The following is an 18,514-nucleotide window of genomic DNA, read 5'->3' as shown; positions in this document are numbered from 1 at the left end:
ATGAGCAACCAAAAATACATTTCTTTCTGAGTGGGGGAAAAAAGAGGTACATTGCATACATATATGCACGACTTCAATAATTTTAAACTCTTTTGAAATAAACTTGGAAGCTTCCCTTTTTTGTGTTCAGACTTCTGATGCTCACATTGACGCTCCAGAATCATTTCAAAAAATACTCGGATGTGTGGTATTCTAGCTGAATAACATGCCTTCACACATATGCAAGGTTTGTACATAATGAGCCCAATCCTGCATATAAAACTCCCATTGGCTTGTGGGGGAGTTTTTGTTGAAAAAAGAATGCAGGATCGGGCCCAAGGTGAATGCAACGTGCAGGGGAAATGATTCAAGTCTGTTGTTTTTGTTATGTCCATTTCAAAATCTAAAATACAACGTAAAAAAAATAACGTGCTTGCAGAAGATTGCGCTGATTGCAGGGCATTGTGCAACCACGTAGGGTTTTTTCTCCCCCCCGCCCACCCCACTCCACCGCCTCTTTACTAGGGAGAATAGGTGAATAGGTTGAGTTGCAGATCTCATTTCTCCTGTTTTGCTGCTTGTGAAGTCTGCCAACAGAATCCACCTTGACAAAGTCAAGGACTCTGCGTTTAATGTTGAACTGAGTGAATAAATTATGCATGAAATTGTGTCGGAGTCTCTAGTGTGCAGAATTGCTCCTTTTGATATGAAAGGTTAATTCAGAAAGGAGTCCAAAATAGCTGGAAATTGTGAGGATAAGTGGATAGTATTCACTGTTGTGAGCTGTTATTACTAGAAATTGCATTCCCTCTCTAGCTTCCCCTGAGATTTAGCTTTGCCAGTGAATATAAACTGTACTCAATAGAATAGCATTTAAGAGTAACCAGAGTGTATGTCCACATACAGTAAAATATTCTAATGGTGTTTTAAAAGGAAGTTGAACTTTTTCATGTATATCATGTCCCCTAAGGAAAAATTACTATTACATTTAGGTCAAGAACAAGGTGTATCAAAGGTAATGAGTTTGGAGTTTGTCTTTATTAGAATATACTGACTATACGATCCATATCAAAGCAACTGTACAGTCATCTGCTGAGCGAGTCTGGAGGTACTTGCAGTGAGCCATGGTTCCAATCAAGACTACACCGGATTTTAAATAAGATTTGGTGGAAGATTCATTCATTTGCTCATTCAGGGTGTCTTGTCTCTAATTTTTTTTTTTTTTTTGCCGTAAGTAGCAATAGTTCTATGCTCTTTAACATGTTGTCTTCCAGCATACTTTCAAGACACTACACGGTTCTATGATTTTTTTTAAAAAGAAATCGTTATTTACTGTAAGAAAAAAACAATAATTGCAGGCAGCCAAGCTAACTCTGGATTAAGACAATTTGTCTTGATGCTTCTGTAGCAGAGGGACGGGGATTGCACAGAAATTGTTCCCAAATGGGTTTCAGTCGAATGTTTTGCAGACAGATGATTTCCTTCTGGGTCTCAGCCTCTCACCCAGTCCGAGATACTTGGGCTGCACCTCTCTTCCTTCAAATAGTAAAGACAGGTCAGACTGCCCAAGGGGTCCTGGGTTGGGCCACAACCCTTCTCTACCCATTGCAATCCCATATCTTCTGGGGATGGCAGTGAGAAGAATTCCAGCCCCCTCCCCAGTCCTATCCACTCCCTTACAGTACCAATATTTTGTGTGCATTGCTCACCAAACAGAGCTTACACTAAGCTCCTTGTCTCTGTTTAAATCCTGCCCAAATAGAACCAGCCAATGGCTAAGTGGCACCTTTCAGGGGATCTTAGCCACAACCGCTCCCTGCCCATAGGATTCACTCTGCCAGTGGAAGCGGGTGAGAGACCGGATGGCTTATTGAGGTCTCTGCATCCTCTCTCCTTTCCAACGCTTCATCAGAGACCGACAGGGCCACAGTCTCCCCAGGCAGGAGATGATCACTGAAAAACAGAGCCGCAGTGACACAAAAGTGAGTGTCATCCATGTATCTTTATTGCCAGCTCTTGTGTCCTCTGATCTCATGCACAGAAATTACGCCATAGGGAAGACTGAGCAAGAAGGAATTTCATGGATTCCTCTGGACTAAAGCCACAAGAAAGAATAACTATATCTGTCCCTAAGCCAGTGACCTAAATGACCTAAGCTGTTCCAGCAGGTCATTCCACATAGAAGGGATCACAAAAGCAGATAAATTGTCAGCAGGTAACGATCTCAGACTGATGTCTGAATCATGAATAAATCCAGTTGATATCCAGGGCACTAGGAAATCCCCAGGTAGACCTATTTCAGTAAAAAATTCCAAAAAGCTTTTTCTTCACCAGGGAAGCAAACCAGAAATCATTGAGGACAGATGCTCTGGCCCAGAGAAGGCCAAATCCTCTTCTGCATGTCTTCCTCCTGTAGCAAGAAGGCTAATTTGAAAAATCAAAAAGGAGGAAACAATGGTTATTCTAGTCAACCCAAACTGGCTATGGTTCTCAGACCTAGTGGAATTTTCAAGGAACCTTCAATTTATCCTCCCAGCAAGCTCTTATTCAAAGGATTGCTCCTCTTTCTCTCCCCAGATTATCTGAACCTGACTGCTTGGCTACTGAGTAACAAGCCTAAACAAGATGAGATACTTTCCCAAAATAACAGTGACCTTCCTAGCCTCCCACAGACCTTCCACTACTTCGGCCTATGTAGGAGTATAGTCAAAGTCTCTTATTAGTGTTAAGATAACAAGATCACCTCCAGGAAACCAGATAACCCAGATCTCCTGGATTTATTACAAAATAGCCTAGATTTGGTCTTAAGATCTCCTGCAATTACATCTGATATCTTATATTGCAACAGTAAAAAGTGTCATAAATATAGGCTCATGCATGTCTCTGGTAGACATCCCAATGCTGTCTAAGTGCCTTATAGCAGTGTGTCTATCCATACTAACAATCAGGCTTATCTTCCTGACTCTGACCAGACCATGGTGCATTGAGCTTTCATAACTCATTCATCTGCATTGGAATTATCTAATTTCCCATATTTTCTCACCATAAATACCATGCTTGATGGTCCGAATCACCTTTTTAGAAGAGTTTCTGAAACCTCTGCTAGAAGACATGAACCTTGCTACATATTCCAGGAGGATAAGCCAATACTTCATACTTCAAAGTCAGCTGTTACTAAGGTTAACTCTTCCTTTCATACATCACAGGATATCGCTCTTCCTCATTTTGCCCAAAGTCTTAACATGACAGAGAAAAAGCTGGAGATGAAAAGTGCTGTTAAGATTTACTGGGATAGAAACAATCAGTCCAGGGAAACGTCATTAGTCTCCTTTTAGTTTAAATGCCGAGGTTTAAAAGAATTTAAATCTGCTCTAGGTAGATGGGTGAAATGTTGCATTGTTGAAACACATGCAGCTGCAGATCAAATGGCCCCAGACTGAATTCTGAGTGTCCCAGAGCAGCTTTCTGGGCAGAGAAGGCAGCAGTCACCACATAGGTAATTTATAAGACCACCCACCTGGTCACCAATCATCATAATCAGTATCAGCGTCCTCTATAACAGTGGTCTCCAAACTTTTTTGATCGCGCACCCCATCAGTAAAAAAATTTTGAGCACACATCCTCTGCTCCTGGACAAACTATCAAAGCACAAAAAAAACCCCCGACTGCCGAGGGTGTGGGGGAGAGCGGCGCTGCTCCAGTGGTGCTCCTCTTGCCGTGCACCTCAAATGAACCTCCACTTTGGAGACCACTGCTCTATAACGATCATTTATTTTAATGAGATTGCATATTTTGGAGAGCAATTTAGCTGCTTCATTCTTAAATTTCTTCATCACTTTTAGGTGTGTGGCATCCAATCCTGAGGATTTGATTCTTTTATATTCTGTATGTATAGGTGTCTCTGCTGTAACCCAGAGCAACAAAAGTTGTGTATGTGAGGGGTCTTCTGTTCAGCTTATTGTACCCTCTGGGATTCCTCCCAGTTCTTCTGGTGGGAGGCAGAGGGATTTTCTCACCCTTGGAAGTAGAGAGGGTTCATTCCTAAACCCAGAAATCTCCCAAGATCTGTAGTAGCCTCTAGGGAGCTACTAGAGGCAAGGGCCATTACACTGTGCCTTTGAACTTCCTTTAGGCTCCATGACAGCGTGGTCACTACCTCATTCAAAAAAACCATTAGAGATGCTATAAAAGGAACTGAGAATCATGGGTGAGAGGCACAGTCCTGTCCTGCATCAGAATCTGGCTAGGAGAAAGAATCAAAGAGCTAGGAACAAACAGTCAGTGTTCAATATAGTATAAAGTTGAACAGTGAGATGATGGTGCATTAATAATCTGGAAACAAGAGTAAACAGTGAGGTAGCAACATTTTGCAGATGACTCAAAATTATTTAGGTTAGTTAAGAGTAGAGAAGACTGTGCCGAAGTCCAGGGGGACCTACCAGAGCTAGGTAGCTGAGCAGCATGTTGGCAGATGAAATCGACTGTTCACATGTACAAGGTGATGCACATTAGAACAAATAATTTTAACTACTCTTGCACATTGCTGCTTTCTACAAACAACTGAATGCACTCAGGAAAAAAGCCAGGGGTCTTGTGGAGAGCTCAGTGCAAACATCTGCTCGGTGTATGATGGTGATCAAAATAAAATGGTTGGGTGTCTGAAAAAAAGGATAGAAAATAATGTTAAAGGTATTATAGCGCTATTATGTAAATCAGTTGTATGCCCTCACCTTGCATATTGTGTTCCGCTCTGGTCAACACATCTCAAAAAGATATAGGGTAGAAATAGAAGTGGTCCAGAGATACTTCCATATGGAGACAGATTGAAAGATTAGGTCTGCTTAGTGTAGAGAGAAGTCAAATAAGAATGTTCATGATAGACTTATACAAAATAATCACTGGCACAGGAAAGAAGGAACTTCCCTGACTATATTTTAACGTGCATAGAGGGTTAATTCATGACCCCTGGGACAAACTATGCAGAAGATTAGTGGGGTGTGAGATGCCCCCTAACTCACCTATGGAGGTTATCTTTGTCATGCACCAAAATGAGCAAGGGAGAGGCGCTCCTGACAGCTATTATGCAATCTCCCATATAGATGGGCAGGGAGTGAGCAGGCACAAACAGGAGTGGGTGAAGCTTTCACTCTGCTAACACTTTACTGTGCATCGGTCCTTGCAGCTGAGCTCATGCAAAGGAGGCATTAGGGACTGAGCTGTGACACTTGGTCTACTTCTGGGACAGCACAACTGTGCACTTCCCCTTACTCTGGGCCTGTGGGAATGCCATGAACTAGTCCTTAAAGTTGGTGAAAAGTGCTGCACTGACAGCCCTGGAGTATGAAGGCTTATGTTTATTCACACAACAGGCTGTGGCAATACGAGTTCTCTGAACTTCCCCACCCATGGCCCTCAGTGCTGTTCTGGATGTATCATCTCTACAGGGTGATTCATTCTTCATGAATTGGTTCCGTTTCTTGTCCTGTTTGCTACAGTGCCAATAAGGGTGCCAATTACTTCCACTAATGGTGGACATTTCTGCGAGAGGTCCACAACTCACCAAGAGCTAGACTTGAGAGAGTCTACTAATCTCATAAGCCACTATGCCAGGGACATAAGCCAAGTTTGCTAACAAAAGATGTGGTGTCCCAGCAGCAGTCTCCTAACCTGTCCATTTACGAAAACACAGACAGTGGGTGCATGATGGCATGACTATATTAGAGAGAGAGAGAGAGTGCGCGCAAGGGTCACACCTATTAGAATGGCATTGTTCAGATGTAAATCAGGAATTGTAGACTTGGGCGCTTGGATGTGTTGTGATAGACTCCCTCACTATCTTTATGCCTTTGTTTCATGAGTTGTTTTTTTTAAAATCTCTTCAAACATATTTTCCTTGTTGTGTATTGCTACATTCAGCGTTGGCCTAACTCTTCTGCCATTGAAGTCCATAGTAAAACTCTTGTTGACTTCAATAGAGTTAAGTCAACACTGAGCATGTGTGAAAATTCTATCATATATTTCCTGCTAGATGTAGTTTTATAAAATGTATTGAATATAAATGCAGGCACACCCCACGGTGAGGAGGTACAGATGTGCCTCTAAGCCAGGGGTAGGCAACCTATGGCACATGTAACGAAGGTGGCAAGCGAGCTGATTTTCAATGGCACTCGCACTGCCCGGGTCCTGGCCGCAAGTCGGGGGGCTCTGCATTTTAATTTAATTTTAAATGAAGTTTCTTAAACATTTTAAAAACCTTATTTACTTTACATACAACAATAGTTTAGTTATATATTATAGACTTATAGAAAGATCTTCTAAAAATGTTAAAATGTGTTACTGGCACACGAAACCTTAAATCAGAGTGAATAAATGAAGACTCGGCACAGCACTTCTGAAAGGTTGCCGACCCCTGCTCTAAGCCAATGCAAGAGATCTTGATTTGTATTTGCTTTGACTTGTATCACAAACACCCATAAACAGCTGGGAACGTGGTACTTTATGAGGTATTAAAAGATTGTGGATTTAGTTGTTCACACAGATGTGGGTACTAGCACTGGTAGGGGGAATTTAAAGGGCTTGACCTATCTGTGTGGATAGATAGTATTTAGATAGCTATGGCAACCTGTATACAGAAGCATCTCAACCAGTTCTACCTTGCTTGCTGTAAATCAAAAAGTTGCTTTCAAGCAGAAATGACCTTTGATTAGAAATATTACTTTAAAATAGTATTTTCTGTTAAGCGTTTTTCATTCATTTCATATGAAGGTTCCAAGATCCTTCACCTGCATAGAAACAGTACTTTTTGACATCATTTATTTTTCTCCAGGAGTTAGTGGCTGTGGGTGAACACTTTGATATAATTTTTATTGATGCTGCTCAAAGAAGTGCTGTTAACTACTACAACTTTGTCATGGATAACCACTTGCTGAGAATGGATGGAGTGATCTGTGTGGAGAATACTCTCATGAAAGGACAAGTCTACCTGGAGAACATATCTGATGAAAATGTATTAGCTGTCAGAAACTTAAATAATGTAATTAATTCAGACCCTCGCGTTGAGCAGGTTAGTGTTATACAATTAGTTAAGGATTATACTGATACTGTAAGCATCTATGAAATTGCTTCAGCAGTATTGTTTTTTAAGAGTCCTGGAAGTAGGCTGTCTCACTCTTGCTGTCTGTTCCCTACGGTAGTGGCCATGCTAGAAAAATACTTTGGTCAGTTCCAGCGGTGTATGCAAGAGAACCAAAAAATAGTCATTATATTATTCACTCAGTGGAACACTAAGCATGATTTACTAGATCCAAATGGTTCATACTGTGCATCATCATGCTCAATATTGTTATCAAGGACAATTGCCGAAGATGGTCTTTGACACTTTAACTGTCCAGGCCCTGAAATTTACTCTTAACCACTAAGTCACCCTGGTACCTAGCCTACACATCTTCCTTTCTTGTGTTTGGACAGTGGCGTTGGGTCTACAAGATGCTGTGTCATTTTCACTAAGGTATGGTTGCCATCTAGACAATGGCACCAGGTCACTAGTTCGGGCCCGCCAATCATAGTGGTGGAGCATAAAATGTAAGCAATATACAGAAGTACACAAACAGTGGTAGGTAAGACTGTCCAGAGAGTATTAAAAGTTTGTTTGTTCGTTAATTATTAAGCTCCAAGAGTGATCTTGATACAAGTCCCAAAGAACATAAAATCTCATTAGACAATCAAAATCAGATGCAGTGGAAATCCCAGAGGCCGTCTTTGGTTTATAAAACTGAAGGACAAAATGGCATTTTTATTGATCTAGCATTTGTAAAAGTAGTGAGTCTGGAATGGGAATCTGAGGTAACATGGAGGACTGTCAGATTGGAATAGGAAGGGACTTCCAGGTGCAGGGAGCAACATGCAAAGAGAAAACAACCGTAATACCCAGCATGGGCCTAGCCCAAAGCCCACTGAAGTCCATGGAAGACCCTCCAACATAGTTCAGTGGGCTTTGGCTTAGGCCCAATGTGATGTTTCCTGAAGTTGAAATGTTTCAGTGTTGATTCGGACACTTGTGTTTTTCCAGGTTATTTTACCTGTGCAAGGTGGAATGAGTGTCATCCGAAGGAGCCGTGCACACGCAGATAGGGTGATTGAATCAAAGGTGTGTATTTCTCTCCATAAGCAGCATGGCTGAAATCCTGGCCCCCGCTGAAGTCAGTAACAAAATTCCCAGTGATTTCACTGGAGCCAGGATGTCACCCTTTGTTTTCACTTTACCCATTAGAGAGACAATCCCGTTTGAAGAATGGATCTTGCATGCATCACTTTTCCCAGTAATTGCCTAAAGAGTAAGAATCATAAAAGAAACAAGTATCGGAGTGAGGGATATCATAAATTATAGTGTACTGTGGGGCAGCCAGCTGTTTTCTTTATATCATTGTATCATTGATTACAGTAACCCTGCCATTTCCCCCCTCCTACCCTATCCCTTTACATGTCTGCTATGCAATATGCACCCAGTTTCCCTCCCACACTGTTCCCTGGATTAAAGCCTCCCACCTTGCAGGTCCTACAGCCCTATCCTGAGCCAGTTAAACAGCTCCTCAACCTGAGCCCCAAGAGCCCAAGTCAGCTTGCACAGGCCAGCCACAGACATAACCGTAGTGGAAGGGTTGAAGGTACATTGTTCCTTTGGAGGTGTTATGCCTTTAACATTCATGATGATCCCTGGGCACGCAAGGGAATTCATTGGGAAGTGTGCTACCCTACACTTATGTAACTAAAGCATCCAGTGAAATTTTCAGCAGCAGAGCAGAGCCATTCTGCCCCATTGCCTTGCCCCACCATACCCCCTCTGGAGCTGAGAGCTCTGCTGGCATTTGGACTTCACTGAACTGGGCAGCCTGATTTCAATCCTACCTTCTGCATCAATGTAATGGGGCAGGAAGGAACAGCTCCCGGCACATTCCACCCCCCACCTTAACACACCTGAGCAATGTGCCTTTGCTGCCAAGAGGTCTAACGGCATATTGGGCTGCATTAGTAGGAGCATTGCCAGCAGATCGAGGGAAGTGATTATTCCTCTCTATTTGGCATTGGTGAGGCCACATCTGCAGTATTGCATCCCGTTTTGGGCCCCCCACTACAGAAGGGATGTGGACAAATTGGAGAGAGTCCAGCGGAGGGCACTGAAAATGATTATGGGGCTGGGGCATATGACTTGCGAGGAAAGGCTGAGAGAACTGGGCTTATTTAGTCTGCAGAGGAGAAGAGTGAGGGGGGATTTGATAGCAGCTGTCAACTACCTGAAGCGAGGTTCCAAAGAGGATGGAGCTCGGTTGTTCTCAGAGGTGGCAGATGACAGAACAAGGAGCAATGGTCTCAAGTTACAATGGGAAGGTCTAGGTTGGATATTAGGAAAAACTTTCACTAGGAGGGTGGTGAAGCACTAGAATGGGTTACCTAGGGAGGTGGTGGAATCTCCTTCCTTAGAGGTTTTTAAGGCCCAGCTTGACAAAGCCCTGACTGGGATGATTTAGTTGGTGTTGGTCCTGCCTTGGACAGGGGGTTGGACTAGATGCCCTACTGAGGTCTCTTCCATTCCTAATTTTCTATGATTTGTGTGTGTGTGTGGTGGGGGAAGACTAATGGATTTAACATAACTGAATTTTGACCCTCAGTGCATTGTGCTGTTTTGCTACAGAAAGAACTGGTGAAAGATGATGTCTTTTGGGGCTATAAAAGATGTCACATCCTTGATCGCCTACGTTTGGATGGCAAAGTGGCCTACGTCACAGGTGGAGGCCAGGGGATAGGAAGAGCCTTTGCTCATGCATTAGGGGAAGCAGGGGCTAAGGTTGCCATTGTTGATCTGGTACTTGCAAAGGCAGAAGTGGTAGCAGAAGAGCTCAGCCTGAAAGGTAAGCAGTGTACTAATTCTCTGGTTGCTCTTATACGTGCACTTCTACTGTGCGCATACCTGTAATGTCTGTGTGCTTTGTTATTTTAAACTTTCGTAGCTGGCAGACTGTTGGAGAATATCTTGTTGAGTTTTGTTGCAGAATAAGTCAAATAGCAAAGGAAAGAATTTCCAGATAGGACACACATGCCACAGCCGCATCATACAGCATCTTAGCACTGCCTCCGCAAGCAATAACCAAAGTCACATTGCCTGCTTGTGTTACCTCACAGAGTAAGTGCAACCAGGAAAGCAAATTATCCCATATAAAACTCTTTATCTGGGATACCTGAAGGAAAATGAGCCATGACTGACGGGCACAGAGAATATCAATCTTTTATTAATAAGTGATATATAATACACCTCAATCATCCAGAAAAAGAGGCGTGCCATACATTATATCACGTGGCAGCTAAGACACTTAAGATATAGCTAATAAAGAAAAGCCAGACACAGCCCATGCACCCTTTAGTACATATCCCAACCACAGCTTCTCCTTTCACACACACAACCAATCGCAAGGCCACATGTCCTGGGTGCGTAGGATAATATTTCTTATGGTGTGAATCTGTCTCCTGTATATCTAATAATTATGAGCCAAAGTCTTTGTTCAGAATCCATTAGCTTTCATGAGGATTTTGCCTGAGAAAAGGCTGCAGGCTTTGTGAGTCTGCCTTTACTTCCACTCACTGCATCATAGTGTAGCCATCATTGAGAAATGATTTGTTCACAGGGCAGAAAGCAAGGAGAGGAGCAATGCTGATCACGCCTGACATTTTTAATGGAGATCAGCTTTGAGGCATATGCCAGACATAAACATACTGGGAAAAAAAAAGATTTTCAGGACTGCCTGATTTTGGTTGCTGAATTTGGGACCCTTGAAAGGTCCCGATTTTCAGTGGCCGGGGTAGCCAGAGCTTTCTGAAAATCTGGCCTCCTAATTTTTGAGTGCCGATCTTTTTAGAGCCATCCAAAATCATCAATAGTCACTTTTAAAAACTTTGGCCATACTTCCTCAAAACATGCATCAGTGAAAAGCATAGAGGTCAGATATAAGTACACAATACTGACATTACATCACAAGTAAAATCCCAAACAATAGGTGAAATCTTCTACAAACCACTTACATTTTGTGTTTTTATTACTACAATAGGACATAAAATTCAATTTCTCTCCAAAGACATTTGCAAATATGATAAAGCTAAGCTATATTCATAAAGGAAACAGAGACAATTGGAAATAGAGTTTTAATGAGAAAAGAGATGAAGTATCACTCATTTAGAATTCCTCTTGTGAAAGTACATCCAAGCCTTCTGCTACATCAGATTCTTCAATATTATCAAAGATGTAGCTTCATTCAGGAAAGTGGGATGCTGCCATCTGGGTCCGTATTCTAATATTTGTGTAAACGGATATTGCAATAGTTGTATACTACTGCAGGGAGAACCTAGGTGAGTTTTTCTGTGGTGCATTAGCTGAAGTAAAAATTTTCCTTCTAAAATGAAAATTGGTTGTGAAAAGTATGTTTGCAGCATTGCAACACCATAATCCATTTGGTTCTTCTGCAGAACAGTTACAGTGCAAGCAGTGGCAATAAAACTTCCTTCCACTGTCCCGCCATAGTGCCTCAGGCCATTTCCTGAGGGCATATCTCTGTCAGAGAAAGGAGTGGTTTAGACTCCATGTTTATACAATCCTTGGTCTCTCCAGTAAGACTGTTAAAAAGGTGCTAGTTTATGCAGCAGAAACATAATGTGAGACTCATTTTACCTAGGTCATTGAATACCAGTCTTATGGTAAGGCTTTGATTATTGGGTCTGGTCATTGAATCTTTGACTTTGTAGTGGGATCCAGAGCAGTTCAGTTCTAGGTCATTATAGATCAGAACAAATTCCTTGAGATATCCCATTCTTCCTTCCTGAAAAAGTTTCATGTTCTTGTGCACCGAAGGTATAGGATCCTGGAACACCATAGCTACTCCTTGAAAGTCAACTAGCCTTTTGGGCATACTTTCATGGTTAGATTATATGTATCAAGCAGGGTATTCTGAAGAAAATGGGTTATTTTGAGGGAAACATGAGACTTTGTTGGAGATGTGACACTTTGACTGTAGGCAAATTCCTTTTGGATGCCCGGTTTAACATTTCTCTGGGACAGTTTCAGCAAAGGAGTTTATCATTCTTTCCTCAACTGATGCCCAGTGTTTCTCAACCAAGGGTTTGTGTCTCCTAGGGGGTTGACAGAAAGCAATCAGAGTGGTAGTAAGGCATGAAGTTTTTTATTACAGCCTAAAGCAAGGAGAAAAACCTCCATCTCTCACTCCCCACACATCCTTGCCCTTTAAGGTAAAGAATTCACTGTCAACCTTTCAAACAGAACTGGCTGGAGGATGACAATTCAGTTTTGTCACAACTTGGAAGTTTTGACATTTGTTTTTGACCTGCATTGAAATGAAATTTTTTTTTTAAAAGTGTTTGTAAAACTGATTTGTGTCCAAAATGTCCATTTTTGGATCAAAATGGTCCAGATTTTTAATCTCTCTCAGAAGTGACCCTAGAGTCCATCCTGGATCCCAGCAACCTTTCCACTGCAAATTTGTTCAAAATCAGTACGTCTCCATGAAACATTTTTGGCTTGGATGAAACAGAATATTTAGCTGAAAATCATTTAGTTGAAAATGTTCTGACCAGCTTTATTCTCGTGTAAATCATATAGTTTATTACAGATGCACTTACTATAAAAATAAAAGTAAAACTTGTAAGGGAGTTTTCAATTTCAAATGAAAGGATCACCAGCTTGACAGGTTGAGAAACACTGCCCTGCATCATCAACTGATTGGAACACACATTGAAAGATTCTGAAAAGATCAATCATAAGAATTCCCTATATTTGTGCATTTTGTGTATTGTGTATCTGTCATAAACAGATAGCTAAGGGTTAATGTTTCTTTTACCTGTAAAGGGTTAACAAAGGGAACCAAACACCTGACCAGAGGACCAATCAGGAAACCGGATTTTTCAAAGCTCAGGGAGGGAATTTTTGGGTGTGTGTCCTTTTGTCTGTGTTTCTGTTCTGTGCTCTCTCGGCTATGAGAGTGACTTCTATCTCCAGGCTTTTCTAATCTTCTGTTTCCAAGTGTAAGTACAAAAGGTAGAAGACAATAGGTTTTTATATTGTTTTTGTATTTACATGTGTGTAGTTTGCTGGAATGTTTTAAATTGTATATCTTTTTGGATAAGGCTGTTTATTCATTTTTCTTTTAAGCAATTGACCCTGTATATTGTCAACCTTGATACAGAGACCAGTTTTATGTCTTTTTTCTTTCTTTTTATATAAAGCTTTCTTTTTAAAATTTGTTGGATTTTCTTTTCTAGTTGAGGCTCAGGGGGATAGGAATCTCTGTGCCAGGGTTATGGTCTCTCTCAGGGAAAGACTGGGAGAGGGAAATCTCTTTGTGTCCGAGTTGCAAAGCTTACCTTTGCAGGGACTCTGACTGAGGGTGAAAGAAACTGGGTCTCTCTATTTTGCATTTCAAGGAACTGAAATAGGGTGATCGTCCAGGGCCATCCAGGGAGGGGAACCATGGGGAGGAAATAAAGAGGAGACAAGTTGTAGACTCAGGGCATCTGAGTCTTGGTCCCTCAGGGAAGGTTTTGGGGAGACCAGAGTGCGCCAGACACTGGAATCTGGCTGGTGGCAGCGATATCAGATCAGAGCTGGTAATTAAGCTTGGAGGGTTCATGCAGGCACCCACATTTTGGACGCTAAGGTTCAGAATTGGGACTTATGCGGAACATTTGGCTGCCTTCATTAGTGGTACCATCACCCCAGAACGAGTTTTAGACATAGAAACATGGCAATCTCAGTCTTTGGCTTGTGCTCGGCGGATGTATACACACATAACAAGACAGTCACTGCCACAGAGGACTAAATCAAGTGCTTCACTCCTTTCCAGTTGTGTCTTTGGCTGGTTTAACTGGAAAGCTGTTTCCATGAACTCCGTGTAGTTAATCCACTGTTGAAGAAAAAACTGTTCAACGTGCAGTGCGTGTGTAACCCATGTCTGCTTTGTGCGATGCTCTGTCCTCCTCTAGTGGTATATAACCCAGCTAGAGATTGGTGAGTCTGCTACAGCTTTGGCTAAGAGACATGTGACTTCTAGCTCGTGCAAGAGAGGCTTATGCATTTAGTTCCAGTGGTCCCAGGTTCGATCCTGTCCACTGACGACCAGAGTCTGTTGACATTATACATGCCATATCTAGGCCTTTGAGAGAATTCTGCAATAAACTGACCCATAACATAGATTTTTAAGGTCCCAAATCCTGCAAACACTCCCATGAGTTTGTGCATCAGGGAAGTCTCGCTGCCCTCGTGTGTTGAATTACCATAATCAACGGGGACTGCTTAGGTGCCTGAAATTGCTCATCTCAACAAATATCTGCAGCAGCATCAGGATTTAAATAGATGGCTTTAGCTTTAACTCTGAAATGTCTTGGATTTATAGGCTCAGAACTGGGCTACCACTGTAAGACTACATTTCTAACTGTTTAATTTTCTTTTTAGTATATTATTTTAAGAGGTTTCTTTACCTTTTCAGGCTCTAGAGCAATTTAATGGATATGATTAGTACTGGCTAAATTTGGTAGACTATGTTTAAAGAGAAACCACATTTCAGTCCTTCTCTAGATGCTCACATATCACTCCCATTAGCATTCATAGCAGCTGGGGATATGTACCTGGGGAAAACAGAATTTCTTAATTGTTTGATGTGAAGCTTGGATCCTATAAGGGGACTATTCTTACTGATACATGCGCACAAGTCCTGTTAACTTTAATGGGAGTTACATGGTACATCAATGGGAGATCAGACTCATACGTTAGGTATTGGATTTCCTGATTTAAGTGTGACTTTGATAAGGTACAGTAATTATTAATATCTCTTCTCCACAATCGCTACATTGCAGCAAAAATATTATTCATTTTGTTGCAAAACGCTTTTTTTTTTTTTATGCCGAGGGGAAAAAGAACTCTAGCAATGTATCATCACTGGTGGGAGTCGGGATGCTGGGAAATGTTGCAAAAAAGAGGTGGCAAAAATGAACTTGATGAAATTCTGTGTAGTGTAAAACAGGGTAAACTCTGGGGAAAAAATCTTCTTTATACCTATGAATACAAGGTAAGGCCCCGATTCTGCAATCTTATCTATGTGGCTGGATCTCCACTGCAGTCAGAGAGACTCCATGCAGGCACGGGGGTCCATCTCCGCAGATCAGATTGCAGGACTAGTGATAAAGTAGGAATATGTTTACATTTTGCTACATATATATTAAGGTTTGAGACAAACCAACGTAGGTCAATGGACAATCCTGAGTGGTGTAGGGCACCAGTTACTCCTCAAAGGAGATATTTTTGGCACCTCAGCACATTGGCACCAGGGTGTTGAAGAATGAATAGCCTGGTTGTTGGGTCATATGCATGGACTGAAAGGCAGATTTTTGGACCTAAAAGCATGAGACTCTACTTCTTCAACTAATGGACCAAGTCTGTTAGCATATAAGCAAAAGCAGATATGCCAATGGAGCTGGTCAGCATTTTTGGATTTTTGAGTTTTCAGCAAAATTTGTCTTAAAACCTGTTGATTTCAATGCAATTTTTCATCAGTTTTTAGGGGGCTTTGGCAAGTATTATAGCATATGAATGTTTTCTCATTACCCAACATATTGAAAAAAGTCAAAATTACAACAACATTCTGAGAAGCCAATGCATCCTTTTAAATTCCCACTTTTCTATTTTTTTTGACCTGCTCTTTGTGATGTATTCATTAGAGGGAAAGAAAAAGTCTCAATTTGGTACACACTTATACCCATGTTAGCCTATAAAGTTAATAAAAGCAATGAAAAGATTATAGTAACACCAGTTATTTACACACTTAAAAGACAATTTAGACGTATATGGAAATGTTAGATAATTTTGATTATTTTCAGTGTATTTATCACATATGCTGTATAAAAGAATATATATTGTATCCTTAGCCTCTGTTTGCCAGAAGCTGGGAATGGACGACGGGATGGATCACTTGATGATTACCTATTCTGTTCATTCCCTCAGGGGCACCTGGCATTGGCATTGGCCACTGTCAGAAGAAAGGGTTTTGGGCTAGATAGACCTTTGGTCTGACCCAGCATGGCCGTTCTTATGTTTTTGTGTGTAAATTCGCCTATGGTCGCCTGATCTGATCAGGCAGGCGAGCTCTGAGTTTGCCCACAGGTGAGTTTGGTGGCAGAGTGCTGATCTTCCCCTGAGTTCATGCCTTGCTCTGGGGGCATAGGTGTCCAGACACCTAGTGTGGGCTATCATGCACGTGTACAAGCCCACTGGCAGAAATACAGGCACCTAGGGTCTTCTACTGCAAAAATGTAGGCGCTGAGCAAATTTAGGCACCAACAGAGTTTGGAGGCAGCTGAGCTGGGGTTTTTGAGAATTCACTTATGTGAATCTAGCCCAGTGTCTGTTGCCTTGTTCAAAGATGCTAGTTTTTAATATAGTTATAGAGCTCTGATATCCCTGTAAGGGACAGGACCTTGTAGAGTTCTGTACATCTTCTGCCAGCAGTGTTGGAGTACAGGTTAATAATAGTAATAATTAATAATAATATCTATCTGGTAAACAGGCTGTTTCCATCCATAGATCTCGAGGCACTTTACAAAGGATGCCAATATCCTTATCTCCATTTTACAGATGGGGAGGGGGAAGGCACAAAGAGACAAAGTAACTCATCCACATTACAACTGGCCACTGGCAGAACTGGCACTAGAATTCAGATGTCTCCCGCACAAGGCCAGAGCTTGATCCACGCGATATTACTGTGTATAGTTGCATATGTGTATATATATATATAGGAAGGTGCAGCTCCTCGCCCCCTCCTAAAAAAGACTCCGTGGGCTTTCCTATAATGCTTCAGAAGACATATTAAAACATTTCTTCTTGGGAAAAGACTAGACATTTTCCTTTTTGGCATATTATATGGCTCATTTTTCAGTTATTGACTATTTCCTGTTTTTATTAATAAACCATGTGAGAGCAGATCTATTATGATCCTGTTTATAATATATAATTTCTTCCATATTCATTGTTTCTTGCTCACAGAATACTGATCTGTGCTATAACTATAATGGCTCCCTACACTCCTATGGACTAATTCCCAGTCAAGCAGAACACTTGGACACATGCTTAACATTAAACACGTTTGTAGTTTCATTGACTTCAAGTGTTCTGCTGGATTGGAGCCTTAGGAAAAAATAAAGTTTCACGTTTTATTTAAAAATCAACTTTTTAGCATATGCAGTAATAAAACATGAAATGCAAAATCTGCATTGGAATAATTTTTGATTGAGATTTTACATGTGCAAAAGGCAAGATATGGAAAGTTATTGATGCAAAAGCAAATTTAATGGTCACATTTCACATCCATAGGGTACTCTTACAGCGATTTACTAATGATATTAACTTTTGTGTTTAATGTGTATCTGCGATGGCCCTAAATTAGTTACTGTGTGCACCATAATTTTGAATATTTAGATTTTCATGTTTAAATCACAGCTATAATTCTGGATGGCTTTTGGATACATCATTACGCATTACAGAAATATGCACACTCCAGACTCTAAAAACCTGATATTTAGAATCAGTTTTGCTGACAAATTGATTCGATTTCTGTAACATCTGGGGTTCACTATAAAAACATCTGTAACACAACAGATAAAATATTCCTCTGTTTTATCTTGTTTATGAGCTAATAACCGTCATCTGAAAGTGATGCACTTTATGATTCATAGCACTGAGAGAATTGTTGGAATGACCATCACTTTAGTTGATAAGCTGCAGTTAGACTTTTGACCAGAAGATGGTGTAGTATTCAAAGCTTCTTTCAACTGGAGAGTCAGAACTCTGATTTTAGATAAGTTGATTGTGTTAGACTACAGTAAGTGCAGTCTATAAAAGTTAAAATTAAAAACTTAAAAAGATTCATTTCCCAGTGCATCATGCTTCCATAAATAGCACATAATTTGCTGTCATCAGTGGAGTGGCGATAAAATGGTTTTCTTGTTTGTTTGTTTGAAGAATTAGTAAATAGGTACACAAGAAATGATACCTTGTTTTCTATGAATACCTGTATTTATTTGATCAATCTCATTTTAATCTAGGGATAAAAAACATGGCAATGGGAGCAGATGTAAGCAAACCTGAAGACGTGCAAAGGATTCTTGATGCAATTGTAGCTAGATGGGGCACAGTTCATATTGCCTGTAACAATGCTGGAATCAATATGAATTCTGCCAGTGAAGACACTTCACTGGAAGAATGGGACAAAACTTTAAATGTTAATTTACGAGGCTTGTTTTTGTGCTGCCAGGTAAGTATGAGGATTTGTACTATTTTCCACAGAAATTTAGCTGTTTTCTGAGCATTTGACTTAGCCAGAGGTTTAATAATATTCTTGCTGCTAATTATCATCATAAAATCAAATGTATATTAGTGGGTGTTAATAGTAGTTTGGCTACATATCTGTAGGCTTGGCCATCGTAGATTTTT

General features: G+C 41.0%; 1 protein-coding gene across 1 annotated transcript in view; it reads left to right on the top strand.

Moving 5' to 3' along the window:
• The window catches only part of LOC116820413 (uncharacterized), a 46,372-nt gene that overhangs the window by 10,311 nt on the left and 17,547 nt on the right, over nucleotides 1-18,514 (top strand). The window contains exons 5-8 of the mRNA XM_075073327.1: nucleotides 6,806-7,042; nucleotides 8,048-8,093; nucleotides 9,645-9,884; nucleotides 18,127-18,335. Coding sequence (XP_074929428.1) covers nucleotides 6,806-7,042; nucleotides 8,048-8,093; nucleotides 9,645-9,884; nucleotides 18,127-18,335 — 732 coding nt within the window. The remainder of the gene's footprint in view (nucleotides 1-6,805; nucleotides 7,043-8,047; nucleotides 8,094-9,644; nucleotides 9,885-18,126; nucleotides 18,336-18,514) is intronic.

Source organism: Chelonoidis abingdonii, chromosome 17 (assembly GCF_003597395.2).
Source record: "Chelonoidis abingdonii isolate Lonesome George chromosome 17, CheloAbing_2.0, whole genome shotgun sequence".
NCBI classification, from domain to species: Eukaryota; Metazoa; Chordata; order Testudines; family Testudinidae; genus Chelonoidis; species Chelonoidis abingdonii.
The sequence above is the reverse complement of the archived record's forward strand: the minus strand, read 5'-3'. Positions and strand labels throughout refer to the sequence as shown.